Source organism: Mastigoproctus giganteus, chromosome 8 (assembly GCF_048544385.1).
Source record: "Mastigoproctus giganteus isolate SK-2022 chromosome 8, ASM4854438v1, whole genome shotgun sequence".
NCBI lineage: Eukaryota > Metazoa > Arthropoda > Arachnida > Uropygi > Thelyphonidae > Mastigoproctus > Mastigoproctus giganteus.
The window spans coordinates 80,821,974-80,837,789 of NC_143582.1; the positions used below are offsets into that span (position 1 = coordinate 80,821,974).

General features: G+C 37.9%; 1 protein-coding gene across 4 annotated transcripts in view; it reads left to right on the forward strand.

The window, feature by feature from the left end:
- Positions 1-15,816, forward strand: part of LOC150081675 (LIM domain-binding protein 3-like) — a 273,752-nt gene that overhangs the window by 65,874 nt on the left and 192,062 nt on the right. For all 4 annotated transcript variants that reach the window (XM_090378805.1, XM_090378806.1, XM_090378803.1 and 1 more), the window contains exon 2: positions 1,847-1,998. In XM_090378805.1, coding sequence (XP_090234931.1) covers positions 1,847-1,998 — 152 coding nt within the window. The remainder of the gene's footprint in view (positions 1-1,846; positions 1,999-15,816) is intronic.

Here is a 15,816-nt window from a genome sequence, read left to right on the forward strand (position 1 = left end):
AAGAATCTCCGCAGAGAGTCAAACTGAATCTATTCGCACTTGATTCTTCCCTATTTATTCTTGGTCGTATCAGCCGTATATTTTGTATCATCCGTAAGTACAGTATGTTTAAGAGAGTATATAGAGTTGTACAGTGTAATTTCTAATCATCATAATTGTTTCAGTACTTAGCTCAAACATTTTGAAGAATATGCTTATATTCTTCAAAATATACTTTAGTTTTACATAGAAGTGCAACAGTTTTAGTGTATACAAACTTTTAATTAAACTATTTTCACCAAATTGGCGAATTATGAGAATAGTGTAATTCTGATTTGTATGGATTGCACATACATCTATATATTTATTTCTACTTATTATAACCTGTTATTATGGCTTCACCCGGGTTAATTAAGTCTCTTTTGGTTCATGGTATGGACTATGGTGACTGCTAAACAATTTTGGGGCAGCTTATGCATGTTACTCCTTCAGCTTTACAAGTTAGAAATGGTACGTCCTTGGATTATGAATTATTTAAATATAGACTGAGGTACCATCACTTTCTTTTTTTTTTTCCTCGGTTGGGCAGCTTAAGGAATCTTTTTCGTCCATCGGTATAGCACTTCCTCCGATGGACGTCTTATTGGTGCGCTATGCACTAGATCAGTGGTTTTCGACCTTTTTTTAATAACGGCACCCCTAAGTAATTTGTTTTATTTTGTGGTACCTCTGCTCAATTTTCTGCCTGTTTGATCCGATTCTCTCTCTCTGTATATATATCTAATATTAAGAAATATGTTATGATAGTTATTACAATAATATAACTATAAACAAAATTACAATTCTTGATACAAATTATATATAATTTTATTCTTTATATAGAGGTTCTAAATAAACATAAATTAAAGATCACTACAAAATTAAAAAGATACCGTACACCTTTTTATAATGAAATAAATATATAAAATTTAAAAAATAAGTTTAAATAGCTTAAACCCAAATTACGTGGCACCCCTGTAATGTTGTTGCAGCACCCCGGTTGAAAACCACTGACTAGTTAGTAGAGCAAGGCCTCGCTGCACGTGTCTAGGGACAGGCGCCGGGAAGCGATTGTCCAGGTAGCAGTCGTTTCTTGGCGGCGAAGTGGCCTGAAACATCACAACAACGGAAACGTACACAAAACTACAATGTCAGGCCTGTAGACAGTGGTACTGTTACAACACAGAATTATTAAGGTGGAGTTGGACTCCACCTTATGTCTAGGGGCCATCCAAACAAGAACACATACATACATGTCCGATGACATCATTTATTTATGATGAGAATGTATATAAATCTTGAGAATGTATATAAAACTGTGTGTATAAATAAATGAAATGAATACATGATAAGCCAGCTACTAGAAAAAAGGTTGCTATAGCAATTTTCCTGATATGAAATATTTTAGTTTTATCGTCCCATGCTTATGAATTCATTTTTGCCCTGCTAATCTTAATGAATACAATCCATTTCCGTTTTCAATGTCACCATTTCCTTGTTCATTGCCCGCGTTTATAGAAGGCCACTTGTTTCATAATTTTAATTTCCCTCATTGCTTCTTGCCTGTCTGCTTTACTTGCCAAGAATGTGTAAATTCCTCAGAACAGTCACAAAACCATGCAAAGCAACCTCAAACTCTACTGGCTGTGCTTTACACACATAGGCTTCTCACCATATTTGGTGACCAAGTCTAGCGTCAATATTTGGTTACAGTTTTTTTTTTTTTTTTTTTTCCGTTACGTCGCGCTCAGCCTTGACCAAGAAGCAACTATTTTTAACTGACGTATCTCTTTCTTCCTCCCACTACCCTCCCCTTCTCATCCAATAGGTAAACCCTGAGAGTCTAGCAGACAAGGCGGGTCTGATGCCTGGCGATGCCATCTTGAAGATTATGGGGATGAATACAGACACTATGAAACACAAAGAGGCCCAGGATACCATCGTAAGAGCTGGAAACAACCTCGAGCTACTGGTACAAAGGTATTGGCACACTACACGTCGTGTAGGCGGAAGCGCTTTAAACTTGTTTAGTGTACCTACTAGATACGATTCTAATTTTGGATCCTGAACATTATAGAGCATGCTACAATATATTATTATTCATTGCCATCTTTGATAGAAAAATGGATAAAAATTGCTTTCCTTGCAGCCTGTGTGAGGTTACCCGAAAAATCGTGACACCATTTACAAACATTTAGCAAATGTTTGCATTTGTCATTTATCACAAATGACAATATAACAGTACCTACGGTCAAACTCAGTGACGTAAAAAAATAACTAATTATCATTACCTGCTTTTAATTTTTGATTACACAAATTAAAATGAAATTTCATTCCAGACAACTAAATGTACAGTATATGGTTATTTTTTCTTGACATCGACTTTATTTTATTTACCTCACCATAACCCCAGGGGCTCACATCTGGTGAGTATGGGCTTGGCAAACCCAGGGTCCTGAGCTGGATATAATCATTCTTCTCTTTCTTGGTGATTCCTTTCTACCTCTCTCTCTCTCCTCTCTCTCTCTCTCTCTCTCTCTCTCTCTCTCTCTCTCTCTCTCTCTCTCTCAGGGTAACTCGGGAATTTTTTTTTGGCTGGTGCAGCATAAGCCTCAGACTTCCTTGTACCACATGGCTAATAATAATAATAAACGTTACATCAAAATGACAAATAAACAGTTCTTGTTACAATTCCTAGTGATTGTTTCACTGTCAACAGCATCAACTAACCAAAAAAAAAAAAAAAAACCCTGCATTGCATAAAATGTTACTAAATTATATATAGTATTAACAATAGCAGAATCAAATAAGATTAGTGTGGTGGCACTGTGATGTTGTGGCTGCCTTTTTCTGTGGTCATTGTTCTCAAGTAACATGATATGAAGCTTTTAAGCTAGAATCCTCAGTTCAAACAGTCATACAATTAAATTTCTAATAAGACTTAACCAATAATTGAATCCTATAAAACACAGTGCTAAGAACTCAAAAGGACGCCGGAGGGGATTAAATTTAAAATTTAAGTAAAAAACCCTAATGCATAACGAAAACCCAAAATCGTGTGATTAATTGGCTTAGGAATTATAATTAAAACTATATACTGCAATTGGCGAATTAAGACTAATAATACAAAATAAGCCCCTGGGAATTAAATATTAGTAATTACGTTTATTATATTTAATTCATATAATAATTCATTTTTAAGCATTAAGCATGACGCTACGAGAAAGAGCGCGCTATTCGACGAATGGGAGGGATATATATATATATATATTTTTTTTTTTTTTTTTTTTTCTTTAAGCAAACTGCTGTGCGTATGGAAAATGATTTCGTTCGATTCCTGTCACAGACCAAAATTCTAATCGTTATTACAAAGGAAAGCATTTTCGTGGAATTTTCTATATTATGGCCAAGTTACTCCATTTCGGGTGAGCTGTTCACGTTTTTTTTTTTTTTTTTTTTTATCTCGGAAATTCAAGTTTTTTTTTTTTAACCTGCAAAATAGAAATAGTTACCACGACTATAAAATATTCAAATTATTATATTAGGTCACCCGTAATTTCTTACATATGCCCGTGTATGTATTGTCTGTAAATTGCGTGTGTTCTATGGTCGATTTGCCTGTTTCGCTTGCCGAAAAAAACCCCAGTTATTATTATTACTAGCCATATAGTGCAAGGAAGCCTGAGGCTTATGGTGCACCAGCTAAAAAAAAATTTCCGAGAGAGAGAGACACCAAGAAAAAGAAGAATGATGATATCCAGCTAAAGACCTTGGGTGTGCCAAGCCCATACTCACCAGATATGAGCCCCTGGTAGTCAGCATATTCTAAACAACTATAGAATATGTAGTCAGCAGTACTACACATGGCTCAAAGAAAACGATAGCAGCACACCGCGCTGACCCAAGTTTGAGTTCCTTCGAAGACCGCATAATTAATAAATATCCCTTTTATTTTGTTACATTTAAAAAGTGCAGTACAGTAAATCCCTGATTTAACGGACTAAAAGGGGAGAAGCGGTGTCCGTTAATGCCGAAAGTCAGTTAAATCAAATGTAACCTTGGGGGGAAGGGGCATTTTTTTATTGTTCTTCATGTAAAAAAAAAAAGCCTTAATACAATATACAGTACTGTACAATATAAAATTATGTTGCAATTATGTCAATAAAATTATGTCTTTGTTTTACGGATATAAAAAACAGTTTGTATTTTTACGTCGTAAATTTCACAAACACGTGCTACTGAGACACCTTGTTCTAATTTCTCAATTAGCTGTAATTTCTATGCCACATTTAGGTTCACACGCTTATTTTTAACTCCTCTATCACATGATGCCATTTTAAATTGTAAGGATTGAAAATTATTTAATAAATAACGTCACAATTCATAAATCACAGAAAATCTGTATACAAGCTGACCGCACAATAGCTTAAGGCAAATTAAGACCGAAACAAAGTGAGTCGGTAGACCTGCAGTTTAGTGTCCCAAGTTACGTTCAGCTCAGCTCGCAAGTCACGGCATGCTGTTATCTGGGAAAACAGCTATTTGAACACGTTTTTCAGAAAGAATAAAAAAACTATTTCCTGAATTTGATTATAAAAATAAAAGTAGGTAATTATCAAAACAATAATGGAAATAGATAATTAATTTTTTCATTACTAACATTGAAGTGTTATGTATAACCTAAAAAAAAAAATGGTGGAGATTAATATGATTAATATGTACATTACGGTATTATTTGTCCGGTCTGTTATATCGGGGTCCTTTAAATCAAGGGTTTACTGTACTTACAAACTTATTTGCACACGAACGATTAACAATAATATATCAAATTATATATACGGACCACGTGAGTGAATAACAGCAAACAAGTGTAAACTAATACTAAACAAAATAAACAAGTGTAAAATAATTTTAATAAAAAAACCCCCGCTATTTGAACAACTCAATTCGTCCATCGTTTTTCCAATTTAAATTTATGTTCCCTTATGTTTGCTGTTGTATAGTTTTTAGGTACATCAACAACTTAGACATTGCGTGTATGCATGTTTTTTTTTCTGTAAATTGTGTGGTCTGTTTGACGGACGAAAAATCCCGAGGTTATGTGGAAAAAACAACAAAACATGCTACCGTCGTCTGACTACCTCAGTCACATTGTGAGAAACGTCAATAAAAATTTGCCGCGTCATCGAGGGGATTCCACTCGGGTGTTTTCCACCCTGCGTGGAGAGGATGGTGATTATATTAACTGTGCTTCCCGAGAGGGCTGCATTTGGTAGCATTAAACTTTAGGTTGCTATTTTTCCGAGCATACTTGCATTTGGTCCACAGCAGCAGCCTGGTTGTGATTGTTAATCCACCCTCCTACCCTTTAAGCAAACTTTGACAGCTTTCCCCTATATTTCTTCATCACTCCGAAGAATATCCACTTACAGCCACTCTGTCTTTCAATAAAACCTTAAATCCAATGAGGGATCGTCAGTGAACTTCACTAAACCATGCAGAGTCCCATTTTTGTCAAGATGGTCCTACTCGCATCTTTAACCATAAATTCCATACTTCTAACCATAGAAGTCAAATTCACTGGTCTGTAATTGCCCTGGTTTGTAATTGGATTTGGCAGACATAACACTTTTTTTTTAGTAAAAGAAATTAATAAATATAAGAACAACGATGTTCAATATGTTTTACGTTATAATGTAGTTTAAAAAAATAAATAAGAGGTTTACCTCAATTTCTTATCAACACTATTATACAAATTTGATATAATGGATTTAGTACTTAAATATATTTTTATACTCGAAGGAAAATCAATGAACCAACATATCAATAGTTTAAGAACTCCAAACCAGACACAAGAATACAGTAAATCACCAACCACTACTTATGAATGAAAAAAAAGACATTAAAACCATAAAAACGAATAAGAATATTATGAGAATATAATTACTGTCCTGAAGTGGATGAAGCTTTTCGACAAAAAGTCATGATCACACATATCACCTTGTACTAACAAGGTGATATGTGTACCGGAATTTAAAGATGAGAGATTATTCAATTTCCTGGCAGATGCGCATAAAAGACCAGGAATTTTAAATGAGAAAGGGGCGACGAACATTCAGTGGCGGTTTAAGGACAGTTGGGACCCCTAGGCAAATTATATTTGGGGTCCCCCAAAAAATAATAATAATAAAAAAAAAGAATAAAAAATAAAAGTTAGGTGGCAAATAAATGAAATTTTGTACTTATTTTTCGCTTAAATTAATCAAGATTTTTATGATGTTTACTGAAAACATTAATCTATTTAAAACACTATAGGAAAATGTCTTGGCTTGGGGCTCCTAGGTACCACAGGAGGCATTGAATGGAGCGTGTTGTGAATGGTGGTAGGTGTTTTACCCAGATCATTAATACATGAATTGGAAGAAAAATGAGATGCTAGCAGGTCAGCTTTAACCTTGGCTGAAGTGAGAACGGAACCATCTGGTTTTGACTGAGGTGGGAGCAGAGATGGGCAAAAGTTGCAGCCAGTAGCTTTGGTAAGAGACCAGAATGCTCGGCTACCGTTAAGGCAAGAAGAAATTTTCTACTCTTAGCCTGTTCAAAAATCTAGTTTGGACTGATCAACAACTGCTTTACAATTGTTGCGAACTTTGGTGTAGGTAGCACAGCAAATGAAACTGAAGAATTGGAAACAAGCCAATTACGATATGCAATGTTCTTCTCTTGAACGGCCTTAGCACATTATTGGAAAACCAAGGTTTAGATAAATAGAAAAGGACAAGATTTTAAAGTGGAGTGTGGAATAAAGGATTCCATTCCTACAAAAATAATTTCACTGGCACGATCTGAGCAAACGCTGCCATCAGAAGTTTTGAAACAGTAATCCTATCAAGGAAAAGAAGAAAAGAAATCTCGCAACTCATCCAATTTTAATTCTTGTAATGCCAAACAATACGAGGTTGGGAATAGCCATGAAATAAAGGCTCCATTGGAGAAGAGACAATCACCAAGTTGTGATCTGAGGTACCTAAAGGACCACTCACTTCGACCGTGTACTTAGAAGGATTGTTTGTGAGAAAAAGATCAAGAGTGTTGGCTGTATGGTTAGGATTGTCCGGTTTTCTTGTAGGTAAATGAACAATCTATGCAAATTGCAAAAGCCTTAGCATCTCGACCAGCTGGGTCGGTGTGACTGAAAACTGCAGCCAGCTGGAGTTGAACATTAAAATCACCAAGGAAAATTACCTCACTGTTAGGAAAGTTGGGCAGGAGAAAGTAAAGTTGCAAAGAGAGGAATTCAAAGTTGGGAGAACGGTAGAGACAACAGATGAATTTGACCCAATGAGGTAGAGAGATTTTAAGCCAGAGAAGATCGAAAAGAGGAGATTCCAAATTACCAAGTCTCTGACAGGGAATATCGGAACGGACACATGCATAAGTACCACCTTTGAGGGGAAAGGAATCATGCAGCGAAAAATTTGGGCAACTGAGATGAGCAGTAGTTGAATCAACCGATAACTGAGATTCTGTGAGAAAAAGTACATGGGGGGTTTGGCAGACTGCAAGTGGAAATGGACGTCATTGAGATTAGAATTGAGACCATGTATATTTGTGAAATGAACTAGGAAGTGTTTGGAATTGTCTATTAGTTGACAATTGATGGTGTATTCAATAGTAAGAAAAAGTCGGTGGGACATGCTGTATGAAGTAGTTAAATTTTTGGATATGGCATACATATGGTAAGAATATACCCAGATCCTTGACATAACGTTGCTAGGACAATGCCTCCCGCGTACACACACACACACACACACACACACACACTACTTGGACCCCCTCCAGTCACTATCTGGCAGAGTAGAGGTAGTGACTCCCTCCAGTCACTTTCTTGCTACCTCTACTCTGCCAGAGTAGAGTTACCAATAGGTTCCGTCCGGTGTACTAACTAGCGGCCGGCCTGCGAACACCGTTTTAGAGCTGTACCCTCGAAATGTAAGGAAGGTTGGATTTCGCCATGATGTTCATCATAACCTCAAAAGTTATCAGTCATACTGCATGATGGAAGAGATCCAGCATAGAAATGGAAGAATCCATTTCTATGCTGCTTAATTGAATTTCCATAACTTTGCCTTAAACACCATACAACTAAGGGGATTATTTGAGGTGAGTACCGTCAGTTACACTCTGCTATTATTCTCTTTAAGTCAAATTTCAAAATAACGGTACTTTAAGAAGCTCTATTTTACTAAGCTCTTAAATTATTGATGGGTATGTTGGATCATCGATTTTCCTTCGACTGTAAAAATAATTTAAGTAATTTTACTAAATCCATTATATAAAATAAGTATAACACAGCGTTGATATTGAAGTGTTTTACAAGAAATTATTGAGGTAAATGTATTTATTTTTAACTAATTTGTAAAAGAAAAGAATCCCTGACTCTAATGATGAACTCATTATAATGGTTGCGTGCACTCACTTGGACCCTCTTTCAGCATACCATACACCCTTAGGGCTTTGCACTCTTCCTGAAAAGCTTCAGCAGCTGAAATAGTGCCCTTTCCCTTCGCGAGTAATACAGTGCATGAAGGCACCTCCCAATACTGAGTAGAAAAGGCCTGGATTCGAATCACGTCAATAACGCGAGGGTTATTATTATTAGCCCTATAGCGCAAGGAAGCCTGAGGCCTATGCTGCACCAGCCAAGAAAAAAAAAAATTCTGAGAGAGAGAGAGAGAGAGAGAGAGAGACTCACATCTAGTGAGATACTCACTAGATGTGAGCCCCTGGAGGGTTGTATAGTTTTCTCCTGGAAACTCTGGTTTTTCATCCAGTAAAGGGCACACAATTTGCAATCATAAAACACTGCTCAACAAAATTAACTGAACATATTGTTTTTCAGCAATATTTGACATAATAAATATATTGGCATATAAATTCCGAGTGTCCAATAGAAATTAGGCTACCACTTTACACAGCTGCACATTATGCAAATTATTCATACCAATAAAAATTCAGGATGTGACCAAATCACTTTATTCCTCTTATCGGTTAGTCAGTGGGATAGCGACATCTTCAGTACTTAGACTGACAGGTCATTGTCATTTAGATGATTCTTTGAGATGGTGGGCCGTTGGACAGCTTGAAGCCCAGCAGTCGCAAGCGAAACTGGGATATTGGCTTAATGTGTCAAGCAGTGTCATCTCTATGGAAGCATTTTCAGGAGACAGGAAGCATTACAAGAAGACCTGGCTAAGGTTACCCAAGGGCTGAGTCGACCAGAATAGACCTCTATCTGGCTCTAGCAGCAAGATATCCTGTCATCAACTGTCTTTGAGGTTGCTCCGGTCACATGTGAAAACATTTTAGACCAGAGTGTTAAGAAGGCTCAATTCAAGTGGACTCTATGCAAGGAAGCTAGTAGATTGTATCCTATTAAACTGAAACTGCCACAGAGCTCATCAAAACTGATGCCATGAACATATGATTTGGAGCTCTGACAAACAGGATACACTTCTGTTCTCTAATGAGTCCCATTTTAGCCTACAAACAGATTCTAGACATTTCATCTGTAGACAACTAGGAATGCGGCACCATTCCTCCAATATCGAAGAAAGGGAGGCAGTGTATTAGGGTGGAATAAAGATCAGTGGCCGACCCCCCCCTTTCATGTTTTTAATGGGAGTGCTGTAACTGCGCAGAGGGTACCGAGAACAGATCCTCAAACCCTATGTGCAAATTTTTAGGGGTATGGTCGGCCCAGATTTTCATTTCGTGCATGACAACGCCACTGTATATAGAGCTCAAGTCATGGAGGAACATCTTGGAACCGAAGGTAGTGGCATAGTATTTAGGGTTAGGTGCCACCTGTGGTTGGCTACGGCGCTGGTGTGGGAAACTGGCTGCAGACATCTAGTGGGACCCTATGTTGCCTGCCACCACCACTGGGAGGTGAGTCAGGCTGCCCTCATACTGTCTAATCTCCACCAGGGTCACCTGAGCTTTCTAGACGGAGACCAAATAAAAAAAAAAATTGAAGACATCCCACCTGCTAGCATGATCGCCAGACTTAAATCCGATCGAATGTGTGTAGGAAGCCCTTGGGCATCGCATTGAATGCAAACAGCCAACTCCTTGTTCACTTTGTGAGCTAAGGTCTATGTTGGTGGAAGAATGGATTTATTGCCACATACTAGATGGGGACCTTAAAGCACCAGAGTCAGCTGGCTTTGTAAATGCCTCCAAAATAGCAAACTATACATTGATTTTCTAACGTCAGATCGTTTCAAACTAGAAGGGGCATTTCTAACGTTTCATTGGATACTACAAGCGACTCACCTTTTCTATTCTTTGTCTCAGTTGCAAGATGGATGCTGTTCAAGTTGGATGTATTGTGCATTTATGTACACTGAAAGGACAGAATTCATGGGATACCTTGTTCCTGGGTAACGTGACGCTGTCACCCCTCTCGCTAGTGGACATACCCACCGCTTGGCAGGTTTATAAGTTCACTGCATTCACGTAGACGGTAATTTGATGTCCGTATGGATAAACATCATGAGTTAACTGACTTTGAAAGAGGTATGATTGTGGGTGCCTGATGCATGGGTCACTATTGCAGAGGTGGTACAGAAATTGCACTCTCCCCATTTGACAGTTTTATCAGCAGTATGCAATTTCCTGAATAATATCTCATCGTGGGAGGAGAAAGGTGGTGGATGAATGCAGCAGTTGATGTCTGTCTACATTGTTTCAGCTAACAGAGAGAGACAGTGGCACAAATCACCACCGATTTCAATGAAGGAGATGGCAGAAACATCTCCACCAAGACCATCAGGTGATCATTAGCTGCTATACGTTATGGGAGTCGCCAACTTACCAGAGTCCTATTGCTAGCACCACGACACTGGACTCTACACCTCAACTGGGTGAAAGAACATTGGCACTGGACCTTGGATGATCGGAGACGGGTCTCCTGGTACGATGAGTCCAGTTTCCAGTTATTTCTAGCTGATGGGAGGGTGCATATCTGGTGGAAACTGCACAGGGCTAAGTACTCGTTATGTCAACAAGGAACTGTTCAGGCAGGTGGACGGTTGGTAATGCCCCAGAAAATTTATCCAATTTTCACCAGATGTGGAGCATCTTTGGGATGCTGTGGAAAGGCCCGTTCGAGCTTTGGATCTTCCACCCAGGAGGAATTGCGATGAAATTATGGACAGCAGTGCAGCAAGCATGGATGGAAATACATGTGGAACACTTTTGTGAATTAGTGGATTCAATGCCTCTCTGTGCGACTGCCGTTATCTGGGCAAAAGGTGGGCCTACCAGTTGCTAGGTAGGTATCTCATGATTTCTGCCTGAAGGGATGGATATCTTTTTGAAGACATTAGCTTGTGAGATGAAAGAGGGAATAGAAATGGCAGCAGTTGGAGGGTGGCCTACAGGCATGACAATAAGGGAGTCTTTTTCTACATATTTCAATGGTTTTGGTGCCCTTTCATGGCAAAAAACTAGAATATAGTTACCATAAAATTTATCCAATTTTTTGAAATAAATTAATTCATTTTACAACCATTTAGGCCTAAACCTTGAACAATATTGCTTAGTTGGTATGAAAAGCCTAGTAGTTTCCAAGATTAATTCTTTGAATCCTTCCCATTTTGAATTTGCTATTGGTAACATCATCAGTTGGTCCCACCGTATAGAATTTAAAAACTGTCTGAGACAACTGTAGTCATCTTTACAAAAGCAAAAACCCTTCCCTTTACCCTTGATGGTAGTTAAATCCCACATCAGTAGACTGTGATCACTGTCACCTAGCGGTTCCTTTATCTGCAAATTCTTAATGCATACATAATCACTGCTGATAATCAGATTGAGTATTACTCCCTCTGTTGTCCCTTGAACATGTTGCTGTAGAAAACAATCCTCCAATAAATCCACAATTCTTGCTAGTGTGCAAGTGACATCTCACAAGTTCCAGTCAATATCTGGAAAGTTGAAATACCCATTACAAGACATTGTGATTTACTGGCACACTATTTCTCTGCACAACTGTTCATTGTACTCATCAGAGTTATTAGGCCTATAACACACTCCTACTCTCATTTTCCCTTTTCCAGTGTTTATGTCACACCAAACAGACTCAACATTTCTTTGTCCACCCATGTCCACTGGATGCACTTCCTTAGATTTTGTTTCTTTACTAACAGCATAACCCATCCTCCCTTCTTACCCTGTCTATCCTTTCTGAACACATTGTACTCCCCAAATTCCAATTCTGCATTCCTTATATCTGTGTGACACCATGTCTCTGATATCCCAAGAATATCTGCCTTTGATGCCTTGATGAGCATGTCAAATCCATCAAATTTATTTACTATACTTCTAGCATTGGTGTACATGCACATGTTCTTACTCTTAGTTACCCTGACACAGCCCATGTATTTACTTGTTCCATGATGACTCCCAGCAGCTCCTGAAATCCCCAGCAACTCGCAATTAGCAGCTCTTGAAATCCCCAGCAGCTCATTAGAATAGAAGCAGTGCAAGAATCACTCTTGCCTCTGCCTGCAGCTACTGCTAACCTTTTAGTCTGTGAATTCTCCCCCCCCCCAAGCTAGCAGTTTTCCAACCCACCTAACACTGCCTCTATAGCATCAGCAAATATTCTTGCACCCTTTCTAAGTTTATCCCATCCCTGTAGAAGCAGTCTCTCCTGTTAGCAAGCACAGACCATACTGAAAAATTCTACTCCGTGAGCCTTGCACAATCTCTCCATGGCTGCATTGATTGACAAGGCTCTCATCATATACTCCCTCCTATCGTGTCTGGGTAGAATTGCAAACACTTTCAAATTTAAATGTAACTTGTGACACTTTTTTTTCTTTCAGCATTGAACTGTACTTAAGAGTAAGAAATCAACAGATCTCTTACTGTTAAGGGTATTAGTGCCAACATGTACAACAATATCACCTTTTGTGCCCTTAAAAGATGATATCTGCCCTATAACATCAACTTTTGCCCTGGCAGACATTTGGTAAAACAAAATATCAATGCGAATCCCTCCTCATGTAAGTATCTATCCAGCTGACCTATGAATCTTCCCAAGCTGCGAGCCTCAACTACTCATGTAGTTAGCTTAATAGCAATTAACAACTCACTAGCTAAAAGAAATCTTCCTACAATCCAGTTGAAATCTCTTTCCTCATTATTTGAATTTATGTTCCTGGTACTGGAATCATTTATAACAGTAAAATTTTAATTTTTTCATTTTTACTTTCTCCTATCAGATCTCAGTGTCCGTCTCGAAAGTGCCTAGTTATTAGTATTAATAGTGGCAAATGATTCAAGAAAGCAAGCTTACATGTATTAATAGGCACTGTTCCTTGTGGACCAAAGTTATTAGTGGAGTCTCTCAAGGTTCAGTGTTGGTCACTTATATTGTTTTCAATATTCATTAATAATGTTGATGAAGACACATCAAGTTTAATGTCAAAGTTTGCACATGGTACTAAGGTTGGTAGGATACTTAATGAGAGAAATCAGGGTTCTTGCTTCAAATAAATAAATAAAATAAAATAATAAAAAAATTAGCCAGATGGGATTTAGAAGTGGCAGTTGAAGTTTAATATTGAAAAATGCAAGGTACTAAAATATATATATTAAGTAGTAATCCCAGAATTACATACCAGTTGAGGTACTGTACTCAAAGTAGTGTAGAATGAAAAAGACCTGTTGATAATTGTATAGTCTGATGCGAATTTTTTTTTTTTTTAGTCTTGTAGAGAGACTGCTAGGACAGTTTATGGGGTTGTATTCAATGATATACAGAAATTTTGGCTGCAGACAAGGTGATTGTCCCATTATATATAAGGCAATGGTTAGGGTGCATTTTGATTACTGCATACAGGTCTGGAAGCCTCATTTTATAAAGGATGTGGTTTTCTTAAAATGGGTACAGAGAAGAGCAAGAAGATTAATTTTATGGTAAGGATACTCTTACCTTAAAAAGGGCAGAAAAAATTTCAGCAGCATCCAAAATTAGGCACCTGGAAGGAGACCTGATTGATGTATTTAAATTATTCTTAAATACTTCAAGGCTTTAGACCTAAATGGATGTCAGATAAACTGATTGAGACTTGTGACTGAGAAGGGAACTGATACAGAAACTATAAACTAGTCTGTAATAAAGTAAGAAATGAGGTTAGGCAAGCTAAGGCAGATAATGAGAAGTGTCTGGCAAGGAATGCAAAGGAAAGCAGCAAAAACTTCTTTAATTACATTAACAGTAGTAGGAAGTGTTTGGATCACATTGGTCCCACTTGACGTAAGTTAGTGGCGTAGCCAGTGTAGGGTCAGCAGGTACATTGTACCCCCTGATGCTGAAATCTGGTATTGTGGTGCTTTTTAGTGTTAAGCAATTGGGGCCTTTTTTTTTTTTGTTAATGCACCTGCTGACAAAAAATCCTGGCTGTGTTGCTACTGATGTAGGTGGTTTAATTGATGATCCTGACGAATTGAATAGGCAGTAGCCTATTGAATAACCAGGGTAGAGTCAGCAGGTACATTGTACCTCCTAATGCCGAAATCTGGTATTGTGGCACTTTTTAACATTAGGTAATTGGCACCTTTTTTTATGAATGTACCTGCTGACAAAAAATCTTGGCTACGCCACTGTGAATAGGTATTATGAAACAACATTCACACATGAGGAATTCCTTAAGTAAGGGGAGGCCAGAAGTTTATCAAACTCTAACAGGGAGCTAAATGATTTTGTAATAACTGAGAGGAAAGTAGAAGAGAAAAATTCTTGAAGTTAAACACAAGAAAGGCACCTGGGATGGATGGGATCTATTCAATTATATTAAGGGAGGTAGCAAATGAAGTAAAAAAAAAAAAAAAAAAAAACCCTTAGCCCCAATTCACAAAGGGGTTCAAAAGGTGACATGAGTAATTATAGAGGGTTATTAATGGACATTGCTCTTCATGGACCTAGAATGGCCCATGAAGAACTCCACTAATGTTCATTGCTGGGCCCACTGTTTTTTTTATATTTATTATTGATATTGATGAAGGTATATCAGACTTAACATCTAAGTTTTCAGATGATACAAAGATTGGCATGATGTTTAATAACAATAATCGAAGTAAGCTACTGCAACAAGATCTAGAAAAATTAGGCAGATTGGCTGAGAAATTCAGTTGAAGTTTACTATTGGCAAATGCAAGGTACTGCATGTGAATAGCAATAATCCCAGATTAACTTACCTTTATTAAGATAAATCTTACCCAAATTAATTAACTTAATGTGGTACTACACTCAGCATAGTGGAAAATGAAAAAGACTTAAATGGATGTCAGATAAATTTTCTGAGGGTAATTATGCAGCAGATATGAAATTCTCTGAACAGTGCAGACAGGACAGTTCATGACGTTTTGTCAATGATAAACAGGAATTTTGCTAGCAGGGATAAGGAGGTGATTATCCCATTGTACAAAGCATTGTTTTTCGCCTGGCCTCCATGTGACCTTTATCATCACCGGCCATGGATCCTTCCAATAAAAACTGACCGCCATGGGAATTGAGAATGATCCACGTTGCCACTGCGGCAAAGAGGAGTCCTGGGGGCACCTCATGTATGAGTGCCCCAGCTACGACAACATTAGGCTTAAATTCCTCACCACAATACAGAGAAACCCTCGCAATCAAGAATTCACTCTGCTACTCGAGGAAGATGCCTATAAGGCATTAACCGCCTACACGCAGGAAACATTTGCACTTAGACGAGCTAA